Raw genomic sequence first — 17,043 nt, 5'->3', positions numbered from 1 at the left:
AACACAAACTGTCATGATTTGATTTCCTTTACGATAGAACCATGCCCAAGCTGTCTATCTCTACGTATGATCAAAATGTAAACACATTTTAAGTGAACTATCAGTTAGTCAGGTCGAGACAAATTCATGGTATGTTAACATTTGAGGTCATGATTTTTCTGGTACTCATGAGCGCGTCTGTTTTTTTTTAATGATATGAAGCTTCCGTTTTTATTAACCTCTGTTTCTGTTTTGTGTGTGTGACAGAGGTATGATTCCAATCAAATTACGGATTTAAAAGATCCACGTTGGGCCTTATCATATTCAGAATAGCTTAATAAAATAAGGGTGTACGCGGTGGCTAATCGTCTTGAGCTCCGCAAGTTACTGTTACTGAGTCCCAATGAATGGCAGAAACCAATTATCGTGGGTTTGAATCCCTGTTCGACCTGATTAGTTTTCTAGGTTTGCCAGGACTATACCCTGTGATCCTAGGTTTCACCATAGCGGTAAGCGTCTAAAACCTGAGTTACTTCGGCCTTCCCATGACATGCCGGGATAGAAATACAATAGTATTCAAAACGACATTTAACCAAACTCACCAACTCAAGTGTTGCCAAGCCAGGTTCTTTTAATGTAGAATAAAAGTAATCGTGGTTAACGTCGCATTTCCAACATATTTGTGTAACATACGAGGGGTGCCTGACAACGAAGGATGCAAAGTTTGCATTTAAGTATCAACCAAATACACAGCCATGCAACATATATCTGTAGGCATCAACACCACTACATGTTGGTATTCTTCGTTAATGAAATGAATACATTTGGCAACCTGGGTCTCATAATTATCTCCATCTGCAGGGACAGGTCATTAATCCAAAAGAAATATATATATATATTGTCCACTTTTTCAAGACCCTTGCCAGATATGTGTAATTTTTTTTATGACCTTCCCAAAGAGAAGAATTGGGTGAATTCCATCTACCCGCAACTTGAAGAAAGCTGTCTAGCAAGCATTAAGGAAATTAAGCAAATGACGACATCATTTCAGCTGTTGAGGATGTCACCAGGAGGATCCGGGCACTCCAGGAACCTTTTGACCTCGAAAGTGTGGACATCGTAAGGGATTATGTTGACAAATAATTAGCATCCAACGCCATAATGGAGTCAATCATGGTTTGGCTTGGAATGTTTCAGCCACAGCATGTTGATAACGTTATTGGTCACAACCTCATCATGTCAGGCAGGTCATTGTAGACTGTACAACAGATATATGGAAGGGTTCAATCACCCGACAGAGTGGACAGAGCGTGGAATAGATGTTACTTCAGTAAAACATGGAGGAAAATAGGCATTTTAATCCGGGTTGTTTCAAATAAACGATAATTTAGAAAGATACCTTGACCCTAAGACCTTGATTCGAGTAGAACTAAATCACATCTGTTTAATGATGTGATTACCGTTGAAAAACGCACAGCTGTTTCAATTATATATTCATTTTCCACCACGTGTTGCATAGTCAATTTATGAATAGGATGTAACACGTTCTTAATCGCAACTTTGACGTCATTTGAGGGCTTGTGCGTCCATACGTGTTCATTGTTAGTACTGCAAGCAGGAGTCGTGAAGGTAAGTTCGCTTAAAACCTTGTGAGTCCAATTATCCGCAATGCATGCATATATGTATTCCATGCCATCTCACACCTACCGTAACCACTTGTACCATTGTGGATAATGTTGGGAATTACTAAATATTACCATGACTTTATGAAGTGTTAAAGCATGCGTGCGTTACAATGGAGAATTAAGTGAATATGTAGCCGTAAAGCAAGGTTGTGTTGTTTTCTTTTTTTTTGAAAGATGCAGATATGGAAAACATCATGGTGTTCAGTCATATCCTGATATACTAGAAATATTAATGCTTTTCTTTGCAGACGATGTTATACTTGTGGTAAATACTAAAGATGGTCTCCAGAATCAGTTAAGCATTTTTGAAAGATACACTGATGAATTGAGGTTGAATGTTAATCCGGATAAGGGTAATATTGTTGTATTTAGAAGCGGTGGTCGTGTATCTAAAATTGAAAAATGGTCATATAAAGGCTTTTCTGTTACCTTTTCATATGAGTATAGATACCTTGGAGTTACTTTTAGTCATACATTAAATGTGCAAAAATGATTTTAGATTTAGTTGTAAAATGCAGCAAAGCAATTATTGATTATTATTTCAATTAGAGCCGGTTTCCCGGTATAAACTCTCCCCGTACAAATTCCCCCCCCCCCCCCCCCCCCGGAGATTTTATACCGGTACAGATTCTACCCCGGAGAATCTTTTCTGAAATAAAATCTCCCCCCGGCGGATATATTTCGCGCCCCCCTCAGTATAAGGTCTCCCCTCGATTATTCGGTTTGTTGCAATGTCTTTAAGTACTATATTCTTTAAACAGTTATCTTTAATGTAAGTGGGGTTACTTTAAAAAATAGATTATGAAATATGGTCATAATGAATTGATATTTCAGCATATTTTATTTGGTAACTGTACCTTCCATCCTAAAATAATTATAAGACATAATCATACCAAACAAATTTGAATAAAATGACTGAATGTAACAAATACATGTACGGTTACTGTCGTAACTGAATTTCAGAAATCTTATTAATCCTCGCAAACATTCGGTTTTAACACTAACGACGTAAAAACTGTCAACATATCCACGCGCGCCTCCAGCTCAGGCTGTCCGTTATACTCTGATTTACTGAGATACTAAAATATATCCCTTAATACAGGCTACGATTTGAAAATGGTATCAGTGTAGGTGAGGTGAGGTGAAATTGGGTTTAACGTCGCGTCCAAGATTATTGCACTTATATAGCGACTTGCATGCACGCATGTGTGTTTGTGTGTGTGTGTGTGTGTGTGTGTGTGTGTGTGTGTGTGTGTGTGTGTGTGTGTGTGTGTATGTGTGTGTGTGGCTGCTTGGACTAGTCCGGACTGATGCCGATTTATAGTGCTAGCACACTGAGATATCATGCCGCAGTTTAACATGAATACCCCACTCAGACACAGTATACTGACTCCGAGCCGACCAGTCCTTGCTTTAAACATACAACATCATAACTATCTAATTCAGCACTGATTAAATCTACTTTGTCTTTAAGACTGCGTACGTTTAGATGTACAATCTTTAAATCTGGACTATGCAAAGGTCCTGGATGAGAGAACAGAAAAAGTAAAACTAAGAATGATAATCGGAAATAATATAAGCAAAGTAACCCAAAATATAGAGAAATGTGTATCATCTTCCCGAAATGATTAGCATGTAGAATAGATTCAAAAGCACCCACCGCCAGCCTGTATTGAACAACATCAACCGGCATCGTCAAAGCAAAGTGTACATGTAATTGTTACAATCGGGCTGGCGGTGAATCTTAATGAAAAACCCCTTGTTAAAAAGACACACCGAAACTGATTTGCATAACTGATGACCACAACATATTGCAAAATATAAAAATAGTAAAAATGATACAGTATAACCTCATACTCAATCGCTAGCTGTCAATATACAAAACAGAATAATACATCAAGATGACAGTATGTCTGTCTACAATGTATACCGTACAATTAAACCGATTACACACAGGAGCTTCACTTTGAGCTCCTTGGTTTCTTTAAATACCGCGATCTGAGACACTATAAAGTGGTATTTAGGTAGACATAATACTTGTCTATAGATGTAAACACATTTGATGTTACATCTGTGATGTTTAAGTTGATTTTGACAGCCCGGGCCAAGTCGAACCCAATACAAGCCAAACACTTCTGATAGAGACTATGTTGAGAATGTAGAGGGAAAAGGGCTTCACTTTGAGCACCTTGTTTTCTTTAAATCCGCGATCTGAGACACTATAAAGTGGTATATAGGTAGATAAAATACTAATCTATAGGTGTGAATCCATTTCATGTTACATCTGTGAGGTTGAAGTTGATTTTGACAGCCCGGGCCAACTCGGACGGAACACTTGTGAGACTGTTGAGAGTATCGGGAGAAGAGGTCTTCTTTAACCGTCTGCTTTAAATACGATGAACAGTGACATTATTAAGTGGTATTTACTTAGATATAGTACGTTCCTATAAATATAAACGCTACGCCGACAGATGGAAATTAGTATCACGATAGCTTGAAGTATTTGATACGTTTCAAATCTTATTTCGTTTAACGATTGATCTTTTACATGTTACCTAGATCAGCGACGCTTACACACAGCTCCACTTTCTGGTGATTTACTCCGAATTACTTAATTATGGTGCATGTTTTTGGTTGGTGATTGTTCAGTAATGTCATGTGTACATGTTGCATCAAAAATATGTAGGTATGATCGCCGATAATGAAATAATTGGGGGGGGGGGGGGGAGGGGGGGGGGGGGGGGGGGGGTGGTTATTTCGAGAAGGGCGGAACTGTACCTGTATAAATTCGCCGCCAGATTTTATTCTGGGGGCGAATATAAACTAATGTCCAAGAGAAACGATACCACGTGTTTGAGAAGACATGACAAAAAAACTAAACGATACAGACATTTGAAATTGGTATATGACTTGTGAGTAATGTTTTCACAGTATGTGTACAAAAAAATCATTGTAATCAATCCTTTACAACCATGAGGACAGACATGTAAAGACGCGGGGGTCCAAAATGAAAATTTCATTTGAACACAGTTGATGAGTCAAGTGTGGAAAATGTCACAACACACGTCTCAAAGTCACGTTAGTACCGGGTATGTCCACCGTGAGCGTCAATACACGCTAGTACACGTCTACGGGCTGATGACGTCAGACGTCTGATGACGTTGGGGGGGATGCGTTGCCATTCATGGAGGAGGCATTGTTCCAATTCCTTGAGGTTAACTGGAGGCACAGGGCGATTCCTGACTTTGCGGCCGAGAATGTCCCACATGTGTTCGATTGGGTTCATGTCCGGTGAACATGCCGGCCATGGTAAAACGTGAATGTTGGCGTTTGCTCGGAAGTTCTGGGTCAGCCTTGCCGTGTGAGGCCTCGCATTATCGTGCTGGAAAATGATACCATTAGGCTGTTGTTGGATGAATGGCACCACAACTGGTTGTAAGATGTCATCACGATAACGCTGCGCATTCAGGTTTCCTCGAATAACGACGAGTCTCGTTTTGACGTCACCGCAGATTCCACCCCAAACCATTAAACCTTCGCCTCCATATGGCCTGACTTGATGGATGCAGTTCGGTGCCAAACGTTCACCTACTCTTCGGTACACACGCTGCCGGCCGTCGTTCCTGAAGATGCAAAATCTGTTTTCGTCAGAAAACATGACACGTGCCCAGTTCCACCGTTGCCACAGTCGAAGTCGCCTGGCCCATATCCGTCTGTTGAGGTGTCAGGAACGCTCCGCGGTAGGGGCGACGTGCTCGGATACCATGTGCCCGCAGTCTCCTGTAGACGGTTTGTCGACCTATCACGTGTCCCAGTTAACCTGGTGACGGTTATGCGCGCGCATCCTAACCTTCTGGCGACGTCGCGGTGCGTAGCTCCCTGTTGGAGCATTCCTACGGCTCTCTCTCTCTCAATCGCGGTCAAACGTGGCATTTCTTTTGTGTGCTTTTTGTTGCTGTGATCCCAACGTGTCGGGTCAGCAGTTTTATACAGAAGATATGCACGTGCATTTCGTGTTACAGGACGGAACGTCATTTGGGCAAATTGCACGCTTTTTTATCAATTGATCAAATGTTCCCGGTTTTATCGACCGAATACGTTTGGTTTGGAACGTAGGATACGCAAAAGTACCTTTTTAGACGAAAATGAACTCTTCATAATAAAATATTTAGAAAAATGTGTGGTATCGTTTCTTTTGGACATTAGTTTATTTCGTAACACCGGTGCCACCTTAGGTATATTTCGATTCATCAATTCAACCAATGAATTTATATGGTTCCGAAGTACTGGGTTTTCTTAACGCCGGTCTACCGACGCCTAATCCATTCCAAAACATTTATGTCCATTTTGCAAGTCCGCCAGTTGATGATGAGTGTCATGTTCTTTTGTATGTAAAGAATAAACTGTTTTAAGGAAAATTTATATTGAAAAATATGTTTGTATTAACAATAATGTATTATCACTTGATAATTACTTATAAGCTCTCACTTGCACTCTGTACACACAAATTTAGCGTTCTAAAGAAATGCATTAATTTTGAATTAAAGAAACAAGCAATGAGTTTTTTAATACACTAATATGTGTATTCAAATTGCATTATCATTATGCATGCGTGAACTTGCTTATCATTGACCTTTTAACTTCATGTATATTGGCCGGACAGCTTTTAAACCAATACACATGTTGGTCTTGAATGACTAAATGAATATTGTTCAGCTCCGTACTGATCAACAGTCCAGCTATATCAAGTCAACCTGTACATAATTAAGGCAGGACCAGGCAAACCACTGTCAGGGAGCATGCTAACATTTCTTATCACACAATAGTGAAGTCACCAAGCAGGACCATCTGATCCATTATAGTCGACTCTTACGACCATTTTGGGAATCCCGACGAACATACATGGATATAAGATCCAACAAATATATTGTATAATAGTTTCAACTGTTGATTTAAATTGTTTCGATTTCAGATACGCCATGTGGTACGCGTGGTCTCTGCTGTTGTTATGTCTTTCTACAGGTAAGTGATTGAGTATGGTTTTACGACGCTTTTAACAATATTCGAGCAATATCACAACGGGGGACATTAGAAGTTCAACAGGTGAGGTTGTATTTTATTTTACGATCTCACTAGTTTGATACTCTATGATGGTAGGGGACTCACATTTTACCTTGGGGTTGGGACAGTTGTTTCAGTACAAGGAAAAGGATATTTTTGACTCAGATAATTTTGTCCTGTGGAAAGTATTCACTAGATGTTTAAAATATGATATTGTTTGACTCTTCTTATTAGACTATATCAGAATGTTATTTTGTATGTTTCAAGCAACGACTTAAACATTCTGTCGCTGACAAAATCACAGTAGGTAAATAAAAGATATGTCAGCACTTCATGCCTAAAACTCCATGAACCGCAATAACACAAACGAAAGATCAAACGTCTGGTCTTGATAGTTAATTCTTTCTGCAGTTTGTGAGCATTTTGAAAATTCTTTGGAGGTAATATTTCTGTACTCACTGCTTCAAGACATACAGTTATGTTCTCTGAAAAGAGCCAACCAGTGGTTTGGGGAACCGCAAAACATATTTTTTGCAAGACATCCAGCATGGCCAGTGAAAATGTTGTGTTGTTTACAACAATTAAGGGAAAACACATTTTCACAGTAAATATTCATAAATACAGTTGTCTTAATGTGCTGTCCGTGAAAATTGTCAAGGTATTTTACGTTTCTTTAAGACTTGTTGTATGGGTTATTGTTCATGATGGAAAAGGACCAACGAAGCATTTCACACATGAACAATAGTTGCTTGTGCATATTAAATGGTTTCACATTTTTCGTTTTAGTTACGAGTAAAACTTTGTGGAAGCAAAAAAGTTTCAAATCATCTAGTTTCTTGGATGACTGGAAGTTGGACGGTGACCATGACTTTGGGGATGAGTCGATGGCCGTCGTTGACGATCCCACTGGTAGTTCCTCGAAGAAAGTCTTGAGAGTTTTCTACAAGAAAGGTTCCTATTCCGGATCCGGTGATTACAGGGGAGCTCAGTTTTACTCCCGACCCATCTCTCCTCGAACCTGTCTTACCTTGGACTACAAGATCTACTTCGCGAGAAATTTCGATTTCGTAAAGGGAGGTAAGCTGCCTGGTCTTTGGGGAGGGAGCCAGGAGTGTTCTGGGGGAAGAAACGCAGACGAATGTTTCTCCACTCGATACATGTGGCGCTCGGGGGGTGATGGTGTCGTGTACGCCTACATTCCTGACAATCAGAAGAGCGATTTCTGCGACAGAAACGAAGTCCATTGTAATTATGATTATGGACATGATATTGGTAGAACATGGGTGTTTAAGACAGGGCAATGGCAGAGAATCAGGCAGACAGTCAAGCTGAACTCTGTTGGTTCCAAAAATGGGGTTTTGACGGTCAGGTTTAACAGAAATAAGGTATTGCAGGTTAAGAATTTGGTCTTCCGGAACTCTAATAACATTAAGGTTGAAGGAATCTTCTTCTCCACCTTCTTCGGCGGAGGAAGTTCAAGTTGGGCGACGCCAAAGGACACCTACACTTACTATAAGGACTTCAAGTTGTCAGACCGAGGTTGCTGAGGCTGCTTTGAAATACATCCTCGGAAAAAACAATGTCTTTGTTGTTCATTCCAATGAAGGTGAGATGAAATGGGGTTTAACGTTGCGACGTGCATGCACGTGTGTGTGTCTGTGTGGCTGCTTGTTCTAGTCCGGACTGATGCCGATTTGTAGTGCTAGTACACTGAGATGTGCCGCAGTTTAACACGAATACTCCACTCAGACACAGTATACTGACTCCAAGCCGACCAGTCCTCGTTTAAGCCCCTTAATGCCGAGCGTCAGACAGGGTAACAACAAGTACCATCTTTTGACGTCTTCTGGAGTGACGCGACGCGGGGATCGAACCCCGGACCTTCCGCTCTCCGGGCGGACGCTCTACTACTAGACCAGAGTCTAGAGGCGGTCCACATTTATGATAATATTGTTATGAGGCAGTAGAGATTATTGTAAATTTAATTGTAGCAATTGTCAGTGGCAGCAAATGACTTAAGTACCAGTAAAATGTCGAGCGCTGTCGACGGCACTGAGTTATTGCCCTTGTTTATGTAGCGGCCATAAAATATCCGAGTCCCGTGATGAGATTCGAACCACGGACCTTCTGATCCGAGGTCGGACGCCTTGTCCACATGACCAAAGAGGTTAACCCCGTCAGCAAGCTGACAAGGTAAGGATGTCATCTGTTGGATGACTCCACGCCCTGCTACATTTACATAAACATGGCAGGCTGGATCGTTGCGACAGTTGCGACAGTTGCGACAGAAAGGTGGCTATACCTATGTGTATATACACAACCGTCTCTACTGCCACATAAGATTATTATCGCAATACAGATGCGGTTATAGGCACTTGGTCCATTCAACACTTCGTCTGGGTAGTGAAGTCACCATCTATTATTATCATAATTTTAACCACATTACTACAACGTCACTCTAATGACGCACTTCCGAACAGTTGAAGGCATTTTTTATTTATACCGAATGGACAATTGGTTGTCAATGTTTCATGCCTACGCTATATTGAACCCACATTTCAGCTAATATTTATGTTCACTTGGACGGAACTGTTGTTTGTTTTGACAGACACGTGAATTATTTCATATTGTATTTGAGAACCCACATTTTATGATTGCGTAACAGTCGACACATGATATACTAGCAGGAGAAACGTATCTGTGCATCACTGACTATCATGGGAAATAAAAAATAAACGCAAACAAAGAACGAATTTGCAACAAAACAACATATTAATGTCCATGAAAGATGGATTGATCATAACATTGTCAACTTATGTCCTCTGTAAATGTCATCGCATGTTGAAAGCGACGTGGGGTCAATTGTCAAAAATGCAGAACGTTGGACAGTACACGCGTCAGCGAAATGTTCCACCCAGCGTCGTTCCACCCACGCTGGCGGCCTTCACTGGTGTCAGGAATTTTCAGTCAACACACTATTGGGTAAAAATCATGACAGAGCGGTTCTGACAACATATAATTAATCATGCATAATTCTGAAATCCAGGGCAATTCTATTTTGATTTAATTTTTATGGCGCACAGAAGAGCCACATATTGTCTATATTCGTTTTGAAACGGTGCAAACAATTGAAATATATTCTTTTCGGACCCCAATGTATACGGAGGAGCTATGACGAGCAACTCAGCGCACGCGCATCAGCAGGAGAGTATACACCACACAAAGACAAATTATACAATATTAGTGAGTGAGTATGGTTTTACGCCGCTTTTAGCAATATTCCAGCAATACTACGGCGGGGGACACCAGAAAATGAGCGAGCGAACGCTTTAACCGTCAGGCTACCCTACCGCCCCCATATACAATATTAATACAGACTACGCAGAAGTGTTTTGGCGAAATAAAGTAAAAGACTTTTGTTGTGTAGTGTATAAAGAGCTCTGTTTTCAAAAGGTTTCAACAAAATAATGTTTTGCCAAATTCTAAAAATGTGACCAACCATGAGATAAGGGACCTTATCTAAATCTAATGTAGCACACGTGATAATCGCGGATGAAGATGGAGAGGTGGGTAAACGTAGTGGTCAAAGCGTTCACTCAAGCGGATAAGAGGCAGAAAAGGTATCTTGTATTGGCGCATGTACTTTCTACACTCACTCTCTTAGGTAAATACATATCATCAATCGTAACTTTATGTATGCATTCGTAGTTGGTCACTCTCATGCTACAAATGATAACATAAATATATAGCTTAAATGTTAAACAATATCTGTTTGATAGGGGGACGGTCGGGTAGCCTAGTGGTCAAAACATTAGCTCGTCATGCCGAAGACCCAGGTTCGATTCCCCACATGGGTACAATGTGTGAAGCTCATTTCTGGTGTTAATACTGGAATATTGCTAAAAGCGGCGTAAAACCATACCCACTCACTCACTGTTGGATGGGCATATCTTTAGAAGTTGATAGATGACAAATTAGACAAAATGTAAGTATAACAAATTCTTGTTGTCAAGCTATAGTAGTATTTTAAAGAAGTTGTTATCCATAAATTGTGTCTATTTTGTTAGACAATATTTAGAAACATTTTAACAGCAGGTCTTAACAAAGGCTAAAATATTTTCATATTTTTGTCGGAACAGCAAAAACAAGCCCTCTTTATGTGATTGTTCAGAGTGAGTGAATATGGTGTCAAGAAAAGAATATAAACGAAGAGTACCATAACCACAATCCCCAAAAACTAATTTTTACACAGTAGGCAGTTCACAAGTTCACAAACATAGAAAATTGGAAAGTACAAGTCTTAAAATTGTGTTACAGATTTTGACGTTTTTTACTGAGTAAAACAGAGAGGGTTGAAAGTAAGATGAGTGAGTGAGTGAGTATAGCTTTACGCCGCTTTTAGCAATATTCCAGCAATATCACGGCGGGGGACACCATAAATGGGCTTCTAACATTGTACCCATGTCGGGATTCGAACCAGGGTCTTCGACGTGACGAGCGAACGCTTTAACCACTAGGCTACCCGACCGCCCCGAAAGTAAGATGAGGTGAAATGGGATTTAACGTGGCGTTCAAGATTATTGCACTTACTTAGCACGTCAGAGTGTTTTTTATAAAACCAACACTCAGGCCAGATCAGCAGTTCAGAAGGTATGTTCTTGAAGGTATAAAAATTATAGTGGACATAATGAATGCCTCGTACACTACAGCAGAGCCTTGCCATACGTGATGGATTGGGACAAAACGTGAGAACAGTTCAAGGCGGCGTTAAACCAAACTCAATCACTCACTCACTCGTGAGACTAAAGCTATACTAATGATTTATCTCTGTCCCTATCGTTGGAAACAAATGAAAATGAAACTTTAGTGAAACATTTAACATGGTAATTTAACATTGATACTCCACTCAGGCACAGCATACTGACTCAGAGCCGACCTTCCGTTCTCTGGACAGACGCTCCATCCATCTGACCACACTGGATTGAAACTCACCCTTCAAGGATAATCATATATGACTATTTGTAAGTTGTGACGGTTGCATAACTTTTACATACTCATGTCAATCCTGCAGTGATATTTTTTAGAAACCCCAAACCCAAATTAACTGAGAATTCCAGGCATACCGTCAACTGGAAACTCGCTGAAAGTTTCTTATCACGGAAACCATGTATAAACGTGTTACCAAATTTCCATTTCGTTTCCGGAGAATTGGAAAGCATTTACTTTCCGTGACCGTGATGAAACAAGCGAAGGACCGGGTAAGTCTGACATGAACACATCCTTTAGTTAGTGAACCCCACGGGGATTCCTGATTCCCCAGTAACCAGCTATGCTTGTCGTTAGGGGCGACGGTCGGGCTCGATGACTTGGTTTAATGCATGTATTCGTACTACGACAGCTGTGGGCGGTGATCATGGTGATTCTGTGGTCCAGACTCGTATTTATTTATAAAGCTGAAGGTTGTTGATTGCACAACGAATATACATAAACTATAGTTAGTGAACGTGTAGGTACGCTCCTTGTATACAGAGGACGAGAATTGTATTCCTATATAAAACTGAGCCGCCACTATAAGTAAATACAGTGATCAGGTCACTGCACTTTTTAAAGTGAAAAGGTTTGTTACGGCGTATACACCAAAATAGGCTTTACTCAATCACTGGATTCGAACAAGGGGTGAGTGAGTGAGTGAGTTAGCATGGTTTTACGCCGCTTTTAGCAATATTCCAGCAATATCACGGCGGGGGACACCAGAAATGGGCTTCACACAATGTATCCATGTCGGGAATCGAACTCGGGTCTTCGGCGTGACGAGCGAACGCTTTAACCACTGCGCTACCCAAACCCAACCATAAGCGAAATAACTTCGAAAAAGCCGTTTACCAGTCAGCACAAAAGAAAGGGTACCACATAGTACTGTATTTTAAGCAACCTTTTTTTTCATGGCGGATTTTGATACGTCACAAAATATAATACTATAGCGGTCAATTGAGCTACTTTTATTTCATGATGTAATTATCCAAACTGGCGTACAGTGGTTGCTGGTGACACCTAAAAGTTGTATTTGTATCCTGAAGTATATATATATTTGATTTGTTTTTGCCACGTAAATCAGCGTGGCGTCACCAGTATTCGTCTTCAACAGTTCATGACAGTTCGCTGTCAATGCGAAGGAAATAAAGCAAAAAGCAACACCTTTTACACAACATCCGTTGAAATTGTCGCTTATTTCTTTATTCTTGTATCATGCTATAACCATCGTTGAGAATGGTAGTCTGTTGAAGGTTCATTTAGGTACAAATATTATTCGTCTTCTATGTTGATGGACAAGGCTACCGCTCTCCTTGAACAGTTTATAAAACACGATGTATCCGTTGAAGCTCTCTGACAATCACGTGTTACGCAGTTCAAGGAAATCGTCTCGTTTACAAATAAAATCCTCCTTTTTTACGCACTTTAATTTCTTAGTTTATGATTCTCCGAGCAGTTCTTTCTTCGAATATGGGGTGCTTTGATGGCCAAGTGGTGAAAGCGTTCGCTCGTCGCACCACAGACCCGGGTTAGACACTCCACGTGTTAAGTGCTTTGTAAAGCCCTCTGTTAACGTCCACCACCACAACTGCGGGGCAAAAGAAAGTTTACACCCATGTTTGTTGGTGGCAAAAAAAAGAAAAGAAAGAATTCTTATTCGATGGTGGCGTATTTCATACAGGTAGCATTGCTGTGTTTTAAACCTATAGTTTGCAGTGTTCCGCCGACTGTTTTCAACCTATTAACGTTTGTACTTTTGTGGTCAAATCCAATTTTCAAATGTGTACTCTCTTTTGCCCGTCAGTTTATTAGGAATAGTGTGGCGTTAAACAACAAACATAGTCTTCCCCTCGACAAGTGGGAGTCGATGCCCCCACCCACGACTACAATATGTGGAGTACATTGCTGTTGACTGGGCTTAAATATTGCATAAAGCACGAAGAAACTATCAACTCACCATATTGCCTTGAATTTTAAGAACTTAATGACACACATAAAAAATATATTTAAGACTACCATCTTACGAAGAGGCAGTATTTCCCGATGATTTTATATCATATTAGACAAATTATCCTGGTGCTACATTCATCATGCTTATATCACATGAAATTGACATAAGTTTCAACCATGCTACCTTGAAAACTTTATGTACAGACTTTGGAGAGGAGGCCTGTCAACATTGAAATCAACAACCGCGTGGGGATTCCTGGTCCGAACACCAAGTATGCAAATGACCCATGTGACCAATGATTGGCATAAAAACCGACAACTCTGAGTTGGGAGATAATGCTCGAATGACGGTGAGGAAAGATGGCTATGCAGTTGTCTGTGCTTGGGCGTTGACCCAAGGAATGTCCTTAATCATGATTTTTCTCGCATTACTGATCTACCTCCCCAACGTTTCACATCAGAATGAAATAAAAATGATGAAAATACTTCAGTGTACATCATAAAAGGAATAGAAATTATAAGCTGAGTGTGTTTCTTTATCGTAAATACGGTAAATTTGGAAGAACAATGGTGCACATCATGCATTTCTTTTTATTCATTTATGTCAAACGCACTCACTAAATAAAAGCGGCAAAACCATTTCCATAATCATGAGAAATATCTGCTACAACAGAACCATTTCAACTATATATATCATAGGCACATATTTATAAACCACTATCAAACAGTGATGATACCGGGTGTCCAAATGGTGAGTGTATCCATGTTTTCCAATATCTATTTTTTAAAATCTTTAGATGACCATGGACAGTGGGCTCTTAAGAAAATAATACCGAAATAAATAAAGAAATAAAAAGATTCATCAGTGGTTTCTATAATTCATTTCTATATTGATCAAAGTAGCACGACATTCATCCTATGCACGTTACTTATTACTATAGTACAAGATGTCGGAACGGTGAATGCGATTAGTATCAAAATTATAGAGATAAACTGGTATAATAACAAAATTATCTTTTATGTCCGTACAAAGGTGCCACGGGAGGTCAGTCTTCGTTGTGCAAACTGTGGGCGTACCTGGATCCGATGATAAAGGGTCCGAATCCCAGATTTGCACAAACTGTGATCCATGGTTTATATTTTATCCAACCGTGCCCATGGGTTCCCTAATTAAGTGAGTGAGTGAGTTGGGTTTAACGCCGCTTTTAACATTATTCCAGTTATATCACGGCGTGTCAGTTTAATGTGGGAGGAAAGCCCGAAGTGATGCAGGTCTAAGACGTTTACCACTTCGGTGAAACCCACGAGCACGGGTATGGTGCTGACAAACCTAGAAACATAATCGGGGCGAACCGGGATTCGAACCCACAATCATAGGTTTCTGGCGTGCCCAAGGGACGCAACTCTGCACAGCGAATCGCGGCGCCTTAGACGACTGGGCCACCCGTGCCCCCGTTCCCTAATTAAACTGAAATACTAAAACACTTAATCATTACTGCAATATTGCATTTCTTTACTGTTCTCTCGCACATAATCGCATAAATCAATACATCTAGTAAATCCACAATAATAATCCGGTTCATGTAGGAGTCTGTCTGAGATAGCGATATTTCCAAAATCCTAGTAAGTTCAAGCATATCTAGGTCTATTTTCGATCGCTACATGATGCATGATTGATGAGTAAATTGTACTCATTGTCAGATAACCTGAGGACAAAAGTTACAAAATAGGCTTTTTGCTAAAAAATACATCCACCATCTCTTTATGTTTAAAATGATGATTGAGTACTGTATAAATCCGCTCATTGCATACTTCTGTTCATGCATGTACATACATACAAGGCAACAGGGGCGGTCGGGTAGCCTAGTGGTTAAAGCGTTCGTTAGTCACGCCGAAGACCCGAGTTCGATTCCCGACATGGGTACAATGTGGGAAGCCCATTTCTGTTGTCCCCCGCCGTGATATTGCTGGAATATTGCTAAAAGCGGCGTAAAACAATACTCACTCACTACAAGGCAACATCTGGTCAAGCAACACGGTAACGCGACTAGTAAATAGTTTCTGATAAATTGTTATGGTCATTGAATCGATGACGTCATGTGTTTTGCCACATGGACATTCGCCTTCCCCGAACATTGAGGGGTAAGTTAATGTGTAACGTCGCATGGGCAACCCAGTCATATAGCGACGAGAATATATATAAAACTGTCCCCGAACATTGTCGACATTCAGTCCGTATACATATACATCAGTTTGTGTATGTTTGTTTATGTCTGAATGAAGTGAAAGCGGTTAAAAACTGATTATAATTAACAAAACTGGTTTTGTCTGTTTGTTGTGAAGAAAGAAAAGTAACTTCACAATAAATATTATCAATACGGATAAATCTTCATATATTCAAAGTTACAGAAACAATGCTTGCATTCAGTGTTTGAAATAAAACATAACATATTTGGCAGACAGGTACCAGGACCCACCAATAAACTTTTCTGGCCCTCATGAAAAACCCGGCAACTAACTGTGACAAATAAGTTGATACGTAAATTTACTGCAGGCCATGAAGATCCATACCATTATGGGCCTTCGGACACGCACTTATTTCGAACACTGCTTGCATTCGATCTTGAAAGACTGATGACTCCGCGTTAACGAAGGTATGGCCCAACTCATCTTAGGTTAAATTAGCTGTAAGTACATTGTCTGAATTATTTCCTACTTCGGTAGGCAACAGTTGCCCGTCTATACTGAATCCACAGGGTGTGGTACACTGGTTAAGTGCCCTCAATGTGACGTCTTCATTAAAGTTAATCTGTTTCATTTATTGATTTGGTTATGAATACAAGCATTTTTGGTACGATTTGCGTCAGGTACATATGTCTTTCAATTGTTAAAATCACTTGGCTTTTGTAGTCAAATAACACGTTTATCTCCGATCATCACTTGACTTGGCTGAGTTGTCTTTTTCCCTCGTGTCTGTACAGGCAGGATCTCGCTGATACAAATGTTAGTTGATAAGAAGGTTAAAATTTTCGCTTGATCAATCCACTAGAAGTAAGGCACGGTGAAGATCTTAATGAAATTTTCCAGTAATGCTCAGCATGAAGGCCGCTCATTTGATATGTGAACAATAGAACTGACCAACTTACACTCTGGTTATTATGCCGTGAAAGTGCTATAACGCCAAGGGTGACTCTCGGGGTCAGTTGGTCATCTCCACACTGCACTAGAAATAAAATACAGAAGTTTAACACGGAACGTTCTAAAAGAGACAACAACATTGCCATTTCTCATGTCCATGGAGTAAATTTGCCTAGTTCGTAAATAATGTTATATTGTT

The 17,043-nt window shown here is 40.2% G+C and overlaps 1 protein-coding gene across 1 annotated transcript; it reads left to right on the top strand.

The window, feature by feature from the left end:
* Positions 1–1,580: 1,580 nt before the first annotated feature.
* On the top strand, positions 1,581–8,290 carry LOC124149622. The gene is made up of 3 exons (XM_046521341.2): positions 1,581–1,608; positions 6,637–6,686; positions 7,512–8,290. The coding sequence occupies exons 2-3, from the start codon at positions 6,644–6,646 to the stop codon at positions 8,270–8,272; spliced, it is 804 nt and encodes a 267-aa protein (XP_046377297.2). The 5' UTR covers positions 1,581–1,608; positions 6,637–6,643; the 3' UTR covers positions 8,273–8,290.
* The last annotated feature ends 8,753 nt before the right edge of the window (positions 8,291–17,043 follow it).

The sequence above is a fragment of the Haliotis rufescens genome, unplaced genomic scaffold (assembly GCF_023055435.1).
Source record: "Haliotis rufescens isolate VD_foot unplaced genomic scaffold, xgHalRufe1.0.p SCAF_1, whole genome shotgun sequence".
Classification (NCBI taxonomy): domain Eukaryota; kingdom Metazoa; phylum Mollusca; class Gastropoda; order Lepetellida; family Haliotidae; genus Haliotis; species Haliotis rufescens.
The sequence above is the reverse complement of the archived record's forward strand: the minus strand, read 5'-3'. Positions and strand labels throughout refer to the sequence as shown.

What these genes read in the sequence shown, in the direction of transcription:
- LOC124149622 (XM_046521341.2), top strand. Translation starts at nt 6,644, where the DNA reads ATGTGGTACGCGTGGTCTCTGCTGTTGTTATGTCTTTCTACAG. An exon ending in GTTGTTATGTCTTTCTACAG is followed by an intron (nt 6,687 to 7,511) that starts GTAAGTGATTGA and finishes TTTTCGTTTTAG; the next exon opens with TTACGAGTAAAACTTTGTGG.